A 10,637-nucleotide genomic window follows, 5' to 3' on the forward strand; every position below is an offset into this window, starting at 1 on the left:
CAGGCGATAAATAACAAGAGGTCCCTGACAGGTCCCTAGTAACAGGTTCCTAATAAGTCCCTAGTGATAAGTTCCTAAGAGGTCCTTTGTTAAAGATACTAAACGTAAGCCACTCTGTAATAATTTATTGGTATAATTGTTTTTTATATTTCATTTTACAATAGAACTATTTCGATTTTAATTTTGTACGCGGCCTTGGTCGTATAGTGAATTTTGCAATTGCAAACCTTCCGCAAGGTAAAGATCTCACGTGGCATGTCCGATTACAACTCATTACCAGCAATGAATTCCACAATATCGGTCCTAAAATTAAAATATATTTTGTAATTGTTCATTACCCGGTCTGATGAGGAATGCTAGGTGGCGGAAGGGCTGTTTGACCCTTTCTATATAGGGTCATATAGCCCGAAAAAAAAAACCATTCAGAGACACACACTAAGTTTACTGAAAGTTTCAATTTCCAGGGCTAAATTAACTACCCAATCATGCTACGTGCAAAGTTAAGATCGAAATGGTTGTATTAAAACTATACCTTGAAATACACTGTTCTTGAATTTTCCTTTAAAGATCATTTCATACAGAAATAAAGTCTTCTTTCTTCGAACAGATAAAATCTCAAATTCTGCCTTCTCTTTCCTTCACTTTATTTTTGTTTTGGGTTTAGTTTTATGTTCATCAATGTGACTATTGAGAGCACGCCTCATGTAAGATTTAGTATAGGTAATAACATGATTTCGAGTGCAATTTGGTGTAAATAAGCACGAGTTAATTTTTTCAAAGATATCAAAATTGCACAAGCCCGTAAGGCAAGTGCAATTTTGTAGTCTTTGAAAAATTTACAAGTTCTTATTACACCAAATTGTACTCGAAATCATGTTATTACCTGTTAATAATTAATGTTAATGAAAAAACATCGTTGAAAGTCAAGACACACGAAATTTTGCTAGGGCGCGCACGCTATTTGAAATTTGCACTCGTCTTACAAATTTGTATTCGCGTTACACAAGAATGCACTCATTTCCAGCCAATCTGAAGCGCGTTATTTTTTCATGTACGTTATTATGTAAACTATCACCAGCCTACCATCAAATTTGCCAACCTTGTCAACTCCATGCATGTTCATTCCCTGAATGAACATGCATGGTGGGAAAATGAGAACGGGTATTCTTCATTACTGATGCATTCGCTGCGATAATTAACCGCAATATTTTATCGCTACTATACAGACAGACGTGGTAGGCTGGTCGCAAAATCAAACAATTTAAATTGAAAATTCTATTTCAACCGTATCGGTTTTACTCATGTGAGTACTTACAACCTGGCACTGACATAAAATTAGCTTGGTCTTATTGAAGAGTAAATTTCAAAATTTTCGAGCACAAGAATAATTTATTTACGTAAGATTTGTTGGCACGTGCTTACCAACAAAACCGAGAAAAAAAAGACAAACGGCCTTATTTACGACTCCATTTTTAAAAATTTCAATTAATATTTCGAATTCCTTCGAGAGTGCAGCGGAATAACTAGTTAATAGGCTTAGCTGCCTCGACATGACGATCTCCAAGGTGTCGATCAAATGCCTCCAAAGGCGGAACGTCGCCAATTTCTTGGATCGCTTTCATTAGCTCATGCACGGTACCTTTGGATCCCGTGGCTCGACTCCATCGGGTGAGGACTTGATAAGCTCTCTCTTCCTCTGAATGATTTTCAGTATGAATAGTCTCAATGACTGTGTCTTCTACCGAGAGAGACCTTCCAAGCCACTTCCATTTATAGGCCAGTTCTTTAGCGACTAAAGCAAGGCAGCAAGACTTAACAGGTTCTGGATAACAGAAATAAAAACAAATTCAAACACAAATCTGCAGAGGCACAATAGGGACCCCTGATATTTTGAATTAAGAATGTATTTACGAAATTAACTTGGCACGCAAGCAGGAGTGAAGCATACGTAAGAGAAGCACTTGGTCTCAGTAAGGTATTGACTTACTTGAATAACAAGGAGAGTCCTCTGGGACCTTGGAAACGGTATTTTGTGGCTAAGGAAAGAAAAAGAATAAACTTTAGGGCTACAACAGCGATCAGTAGGTATCAAAAAGGATAGCTTCAGGAAGAAGAATTCAACGGAGCATTTATTTTTAAACATTGCCTTGCCTTAACAAGCCACTGCTTGATTTCTTCGAATTCATGGACTGGTGTGGAGTTACACCACAAAGGCCTGGATGCGACAGCCGGGTCTATGTAAATTACGTGATGACGAACACTTTCGCTTGAGGAGTCGACGGAGGACTCCCGCTCACCACACTCGGCCTCATCATCGTCGCCATCATCACTTTCGTCAGAAGAGGTGTCTACTGGAAGAACTATACCTTCACTCGATGACCCGGGGCAACGTGGGTTGGGACAGGTAGGTCCGAAACTGAACTTGAGAAATCGGAACTGGCGCTGGCAGATGTCTGTCATTATCGACATCAAGATGTTAAACAACTCATGAGGCTTTTTGGTATTTTTGTGCCTGTAGGAGAAATGAAAGAAGACAGAATTAGACACCAGGAACTACCATTTATCCCGGTGGCTTAGATTGAAGGAGACCTTTTCTAACATCGATAAGTTTAGCCAAAAACTCATATTTCCCGAGATCTGATATTGAAACAGAAAACGTCCTCAAGAGAATGATTAAATGATGCAAATGAACATGACACAGAAGAACTTATTATGCCACCACCCTGTTAATTAGAACAATTCGTCAAATTAAAATTCTTCATACGACACTAACGCTCTCAAATACTAGAGACGATGCTGTAAGGTTGGAGACTAAAAGTAATACTTTTCCTACTGGATGGAATATTAGTCCTAAATAGGGTATTAGGGATCCAACTCCATCAAGTTGAAAAGAGCACTTACCGGGCCCTAATTCGAATTTGGTTGTGTTTCTGACACATCTCTGTAAGAATGAAGAAACTGTCTCCAAATGAGAATATAGCCATCCTTTTGGCTATGATCGGTCTCATACCATTACTTGATTGGCTTCTAGAGCCAGTGCGAACAATGAAGTAGTGAAAGAGTGCAGGAGGCAGGAAACTACGGAAATCAAACATTAAAACTTTGTCCGAGGTACAAATTTCAGTCCATCTTTTCCGACAAAGCTTATTCCACTTTCCTTTCAAGCATTTATCCTTTAGATGAAATGGTACGATGTATTTGCTGATCTCTGATTCATTCTCATCACCTTTAACTGGTTTAGTACCGTCTTCACGGTCTTCATCCTCTACAGAAGAAGAGATTGGGCACAGCATACCACAAGCTTCCAAGATGCCAACAAGCTGAGTGGCAGGGCTTTTGAAGTCTTTCCAAAGATACTCCAAAAGTTTGAAGTTGGCTACTCCTTGCTCTTGCAGCATCTCCCACTGACTCTGATGTTCACGATCAATATTCAGGTGGTCGGAAATATCGTGTAGGCGGGTCATGACGTCAACGAGATACTGTGGATTGACTACCACTACATCGTTTAAGTCGGAGTGGTGTGTCTTTGGTCCAATTAGCTCTTCTGAAAGTAAATTCTAAATTATTATTCTAGTCGAGCTGAGGGGAATATAAAAGTATGACTTAGGGTTTGAATAACAACCTTTTTTTTTGGAAATAAATTAGCCGCGACAATGGCTGGCCTTAACATAACAGCCTAAGTTTATGCTTGTGAAATTCAAAAAATGCGGTTCTATTTTTTGGGGGGATTTCTCTCAAGAACTTGACATAAATATCAATTAAATCGTTTGCATGATATTTTGTGGGACAAGATTAATAAGAAAAATTAAAATTAAGACTTTTTACTGACCTGGCAGGATGATCACACCACTGTCGTGATAGAACTGCAGCATGCTTCCAAACTCTCTATCATCGATATTACGGGATGTACTCTGCTCCAGCATCTGTTTTAGGTCGGACTTACGGACACATGGCGGGAAGTCTTGGTCCTCTCTGCACTTCAGAATTTCCTCCTCAAAATCAAGCCACGATAGGGGAAACTCCTCATCCATTTTACTCAGGCGTGTTGCTTCATTTTCGATGGCCTTCTTTAAGGCCCCTGCACCGGGATCTTCGCCACCAAGGGTGTTTTCTACTGGAAAGAGAAAACTGTTTTCCTTGCTTTTTACAAGCTGTTGACCAAACTTCTCAGTTAATTTTTCATGAAGCGTCTTCTCTGCTGTTGCCTTGTCTTGCTCGCTTACCTCGCCGCTGTGTGTTCCCACTAGGAACACAGGAGTCGTGTGAGGAGCATGCACGCGTATGGAATTGAGCCAATAATTAATCTCTTCTAAAACTTGGTTGGCACTGTCAAGGTTACACAGCCGAGCCAAATTTAGCACAGCAAGGTAAAAGGAACGCCTGTTTAGGAAAACATGATGCATAGCTTCGTACAGAGAATGGCCAGCAAAGTCCCAAATGCTGATCTTAGCGTACTTCTTTTCGTTCTCACCCAAAGACGTTTCCGAATTCAGACTAAGCCTTCGCATGATCTCTTCGATTGGTATCTCACGTGAAGACCTCCTTTCATGAGTAAGACTGTGCAGTGAGGCAGGTGACTCTGTCACTAAGCTTGTCTGCTCCCCGTTGCTTGCGCTGGTTCTCCCCGAAGTGGATGGACCTTCTATGCTACGAAGTCGACTTACGTAAGAAGGATGTTGCCCTCTTGGCAAAAAGGACGGTCCTTGGTGAGAATGAGTCAGCCGTCTCCCTCGAATAGGACAAGGATGGCCCGCCCTTGGGGAACGTTGAATTCCTTGACAAACTTGATCTACTAAAATTTCATCCACCTGGGACTTGTTCGGGTCTGCGGCATGCCACGACACGTCTAATTCTGTCTTCTCGACCATGGAAGTGTCAATTCCATGAGTTTCTTTTCTTTCTTCTTCAAACTCCTCCCCACTGAGAGAACGTACAAGGCTGGTCTTTCCGACCCCTACATTCCCTATGACAGTGAGCTGCATGCGAGATATGCGTGCTTTTCCCTCACGTAGTGCCTGATTGAATATTTCAACTGCCAATTCACCCCTTGCAAGGACTTCATATGGTTCATTGGAAAATTCTGCATTAGTTAAAATGCGTAAAATAATTTATTAATCATTAGCTTTGTTCTAAAAGCCTACACATTTAACGGTCATATTCCCCAATAACAACAACAACAATAACAACAATAATAAACAGTAAGATATTTGCAAGATGATTTTTAATCATTGGACCTGTCATCACTCATTTATTTTGACTGTGGTCAAGCACAGTCTTATTTTGATTCCCAACCGTACTTGATATGCATAATCAATGTGAACAATGTTAAATTCTGAGTCAGTAACTTTATTCAAATATTACTGGTTAGGCCTCAAATGGTCCAGCTTTAGCAAAAGGAGGGGTTACTTTTTAGACAATGATTTTTTTAAATAAAAATTGCACTTGATGGGTAATAGAAAAGCTGGACCCCATTAAGCCTATCTCAATTGTGTATGTAAAATGCTGGAAAGTTGCTAGCTAGACTGCTAAAAAATTGCTAAAAACTGCAAAAATTAAAAAAGTTACGTCTTAAATTTCTTGAAATTTAAACGTAAACGTAAATCAAAAGCTTTATTTTTCATTTCTCATGATAAAAGCAAACATCGTTCAAGAAAGATAGCTCGAAACTTAGCTTGAAAAAGTTTCTCGCAGAAATGGGCAAAATTTAAGGATACTCCTAAGCCTAGCAGGACAAAACACATGCTTGAATGTAATTAGATCTATTGATTGCATTCTCAGAGTCGAAAACCATATATCTATTGAATTTTTTCATGAAATTGTTGACTTTGTCGTGCTTGATGTGCACTCTAAACCTATATTTTGCTTTAAAATTGCTCAGAAAGGCAAAATTGCTTATGGTAGCTAGTCCCTCAAAACTACGTTGCTCCAAATGCTAAAAGTAGCTCAAAAGTTGCAGAGGACAACCGGGACAGGCCTAAACCCCAAATGTCTACACAGTGAGAGGGAAAGCTGGAATATGGAATTTTTTTTATAGCAATAATCATCCTGGTAAAAAAATACATACTTATATTGTCTTTGCAATGAACTTTACCTTCATTGTTGGATTGACTGATCACCCCACCATGGCATGGGTTTTGGAGTTCCATGACTGGCGAGGAAACCATTGGACTGCTTTCCCCGCAAAGACTCTTCCATACAAGTTCAATTGATCCTTCCACGTCCAGCCTGTATTCTGTCTCTGTAAAAGACCAAACACTTATCATTTCAAAACTATTTTTGTTGTAAACAACGTGAAGATCACATGAAATATCAACCAGAATTTTGAAAAATCACTTAATCAGGCGAATAAGCGTGCACATTTTGATGAAATTGTAATATTGTGTTTCAATCAACGAATGATGGTCTTATGGTCTTGAATGAGCACAGTGACCTACATTTCTATTGCATAAATTTGGTATACAAAGTTCACCTTTTGAATTGGAAAAATGAATAAAAAAATCATCAGAGGGAAAAAAAGATATAGCTAACAGCGTGCACGAAGCTTGTTGCTCAAGGATTCAAATCAGGACCTTGAAAGCAACTACTTGATGACCGTTTTGAAATTGAATGATTTTTGCCCAAATTACATGTTGCATTGTTCCATACGCTCGAGACCTTCTACCTATTAAGCTTTTTTTTTCAAGTTTAACATTAAATGTACCGTAACCGATGATATCACACGCGTGATTGGTACTAACACAGCCATCAATGGGGTAAGATTGGTCCTGTCACTTCTCTTAAGCAGGCTCCAAAGGGTTTTTTGACCGCGCGAGATCTGAGTACGAACATAGCACGATCTTTAAAAGTGTCAACATGCAAAACAAACATGGCAGCTCGATACGATCGCACGATTGTTATCTAAAAAGGTGTGTTAAAAACAGTTTAACACAATACAGTTTTTATGTGATGGAATCTAGGGTTTCCAGCAACTGTACCCGTAATATTAATAGACTTTCTACGCCTGAAAAAGAGGTCAACCGAAAAGAAAACACCGTGGGAAAGATTTCCAAATTAGCGGGCGACAGATTCGTAAGTCTGCGCTTGCTCAGATACCGATCGTGGCAAAGTTCTATTCCATTACGTAACGTTTTGCGACAAAGAAAATAGGGATCTTTCAAGTAAGATTTATCGTGTTTCCTTCAGCGGAATTTCCTTAGATTAGCTGGACCGTTAAACATGTTTTTACCCTTCCTAGTGCCTGCTGATAATAAAAAATTCATAAGACCAAATTTAAGATAGAGGAAGAAAACACAAAATTGCAAATAGCGAGGAAACTGCCATTATGACCCCTATATTTTTCAGCTTTGAGATGATCTGCGGGTCGATTTTCAAAACTGTGAAAATTTTGAGAGATTTTACCAAAGCAAGTTGAAGAAAATCAAAGGCAAAGCCAAATTACCACTGGCGAGCGCGTCAACATTCAGCAAAAACTCCATGGAGCCTCCTTTAGTAAGCATGGTGACCTATCCTTTTTACTGCGGTTTTCGAAACAGACATTGGTAGGAAACTTTAATGATAATTACAAATCGTTTAATAATTTTTTTACTGAGAAATCACCCTTATGGTGAAGGAACTTTTTTGCTTTTTTGAATTGTATACGCGTGCTTCAATCAAATCCAGTTTCGGGCCGGTCTATGCATGTATTACTCTTTCCAGATAATTTTACATACATACTGTACATACATGAGAGGGGTTAATTCGCCAATGGAAAACTCGCGAGGGAAGGAATTCTTGTAGCTTCGTAAAGCTTCTGTTGTTATAATTTCTTCCTCCATCAATATATGACCCGGGTCTAACTGAATAATAAACAAGCGAAAATCAACGGTGGTTAAGATTAAGCTAAACATTGAACATCGTACTTACCAGCTAAATAATAAACAATTAAAGACAAACAAGATGGATCTCTGGCTAAAGAAATCGGTGTTTTTCCACTGAAATCACGTTCACGTAGCCTTCCACCCTTCCTAAGCAGTAACTTGAGACAAACGCCATGTCCTTTCCAAGCTGCGAGGTGAACAGGAGTTCGGCCATCGGCAGGATCAACGACATTTGGGTCTCCATCGGGCCAGCTAAGCATAATTTTTAAGCACTCATCATGTCCACCGAAGGCTGCACAATGCATTGGCGTGTAGCCCGTCTGAGGTTTTGACGGGCGATGAGAATCGCCGGGACAATTTGCGGCTTCAGTTCTCATTAATTGCTCAACTAGTTGAAACTTTCCCGTGCAAGCGGCGTGGTGTAAATCTTTCAAATGGTGGCGATTGTTTTCCAGGTGCTGGAGTAACGCACTCGTGCTCGAAAAGGAACGAACACAATGACCGCAGCTTTCTGGCACGCCAGCTTTGGTGATCTGATGTTTTGAACTGTGTTCTAAATGCTGTATAAAACTCTCTTTAGATTCCTTTCCCATGAATCGCCGATTGCATTTCGCACAGGTGTGAACAGCCCTTGCACAGGATATATGTTTGTCGGCAAATGGCATCTTTGATCCGGGTAAAACACTGAAGGAAAGAGTAGGTGTTCGACGTATTTCTTACACAGGAATATTGGTCCTTCATTGTCAATTTCTAAGAACTCTGGGGCACGTGTTTTCAGAGAATTTGCGGATGTTCCCAATCCTTTTCATTTACGACTTTACGAAAAAAACTGGGAACTAGGAAGTCGGGATCACTTCCGTTTGGCCTGTAGCCCAAGGCATCCGGTCGGTGGAAGAGAATTGGAAAAACCGAACGGAATTTTTTCCACTCCCAAGGAACAGAACTGGATTAAAATTGTTTCTTGAGAACGAAGTTGATCTTTTCCTAAGAGAGAAAACTTGGTCAATAAGGCGACTTGAATTTTTTCCAAAAAACTTAAATTAAAGATACAGATGATTGTAATGTGGAAAAATGTGCAGCAAATGTGTAGAATGCGTGACAGGGTTTGCGTTTTCGTATAAAGTTTGACATGAGTGGTTTACTCGTGATCACGGAATACATCTTATACAACCAGCCATAGGATACGTAATAATTTTCAGATTTTGACGTTTATTTTATATAAAATTTTGTTTTACAAACACACTATTTATTACTGACATTTGATTAAAGAGGGGATGGCATTCCATAGGGCGAGGATTGACGACCTGTGTGACAAGACAAGTTTTATTTTACCTTGACAAAAAGTTGAATAATACGATTTTCAAAACAAACAGTTACGAAAGGGGCTGTCATACTTTAACTGGAAATGCTAAAAACAATAAAGCAGTTAATGATAATACCGTTCGGTTTCAATCTGCACTTTGAAACTCAACTCGAAATCAAAGGGCTAATTCATGTAATTTATGTGTCTTCCTACAACAGAATTTATCAAGAGTTTCGCTAAAAAAAGTCCCTTTGCTGCACAATCCTTATCATTTCGATGCAAGATATCCCTAAAAATGAACGGGCTTGAAAATTTCATTCAACAATTCATCCCTTTTGCTAAAAATAAAATTTTCCTGGGTTCATTGATTTAAAAACAAGCTAATAATGATAGTTTGTAAATTTTCTGTTCAATGAGATTGTGGGCCGATTTCTAAAGTCGAACCAGGGAGATTTTCCGTAACGGTGTGGTATCCAAAACAAAATTAAATACCACAAAATTTCCTTGTGCTTATAAATGTCGTTTATAGAGAAAAACATTGAAGTAATTTACAAAAATTCGTTCACGGTAATTTCTTCATTTTCCATGGCTTGATCAAAATTCAAAATTTTGCGGGATTTTTTGTGAAATCATCCTGCAAATTCTATATTTACCTCAGACTTCCTCAGCCACCATTCAGTCTCAGAATGTTCTGAATAGAACCTGAATTCGGTATTAGCAAATCCTTTCCTTTAAAGCTTAAAATGGCTGACGATCAAGGCCGGTTTCGTGTCGATAACTTCCGACTCTATGTCCTTTTCGTTGCACATGAATTGGCGTAAGATATTTAAACTTTGTAGCTCAGCCAGTGTTTTGATTCCTATACACATAACATTGACATTTGCAAGACAATCGGCTGATTTGAAAACAATAGATTGCCATTAAGTAAAAAAAAAATTACATCTGTTCAGAATAATTTCTTGGCTAAATTTTTCCGCAGAAAACTAAGAGGGAGGAGCATCATCATAGTGCACGATATTTTGTGCACTCGGAAATTGATCTATTTATTAAGACACCGTATCCATAAAATAATAATAATAATAATAATAATAAAAAGCATAACTTCATTTGTAATAATAAAAAATAAAAATAAACTTAAAACTTACAGTTACTTGTTTTAAATATCTTGGAATCTTAATATCGTCTGATTTTTCGTGGACAAATCATGTCGAATACATGGCAGGGAAAGTTAATCAAAGGCTTGGCCTACTTAGACGCATTAAGCATTTGTTACCGTTTAAGGCGCGCATCCTTTTTTATAAAAGCCTTGTTATGCCCTTATTCGAGTATGCTGATTTAGTTTGGGGAGACAAACATAATGTAACTTTAATGTCTAGTTTGCAAGTGCTTCAAAATAAGGCGGCTAAAATAATATTAGATCGACCACTGTATTCCTCTGCGTCTGATGCGTTAACTACACTGAAGTGGTTAACACTAGA

At 38.7% G+C, this 10,637-nt stretch overlaps 1 protein-coding gene across 1 annotated transcript; it reads right to left on the reverse strand.

Annotated features, from left to right (window-relative positions):
* Positions 1-110: 110 nt before the first annotated feature.
* Positions 111-8,671, reverse strand: LOC113670411 (uncharacterized). Its single transcript, XM_089185146.1, has 7 exons — positions 7,903-8,671; positions 6,092-6,238; positions 3,830-5,080; positions 2,902-3,544; positions 2,152-2,512; positions 1,988-2,036; positions 111-1,822 (listed from the first exon to the last, which is right to left on the reverse strand). Exons 1-7 carry the CDS (start codon positions 8,519-8,521, stop codon positions 1,524-1,526), a joined length of 3,369 nt encoding a protein of 1,122 aa, XP_089041272.1. The 5' UTR covers positions 8,522-8,671; the 3' UTR covers positions 111-1,523.
* Between the last annotated feature and the right edge of the window lie 1,966 nt (positions 8,672-10,637).

This window comes from Pocillopora damicornis, chromosome 10 (assembly GCF_964200805.1).
Source record: "Pocillopora damicornis chromosome 10, jaPocDami1.2, whole genome shotgun sequence".
In the NCBI taxonomy this organism is placed as follows: Eukaryota; Metazoa; Cnidaria; class Anthozoa; order Scleractinia; family Pocilloporidae; genus Pocillopora; species Pocillopora damicornis.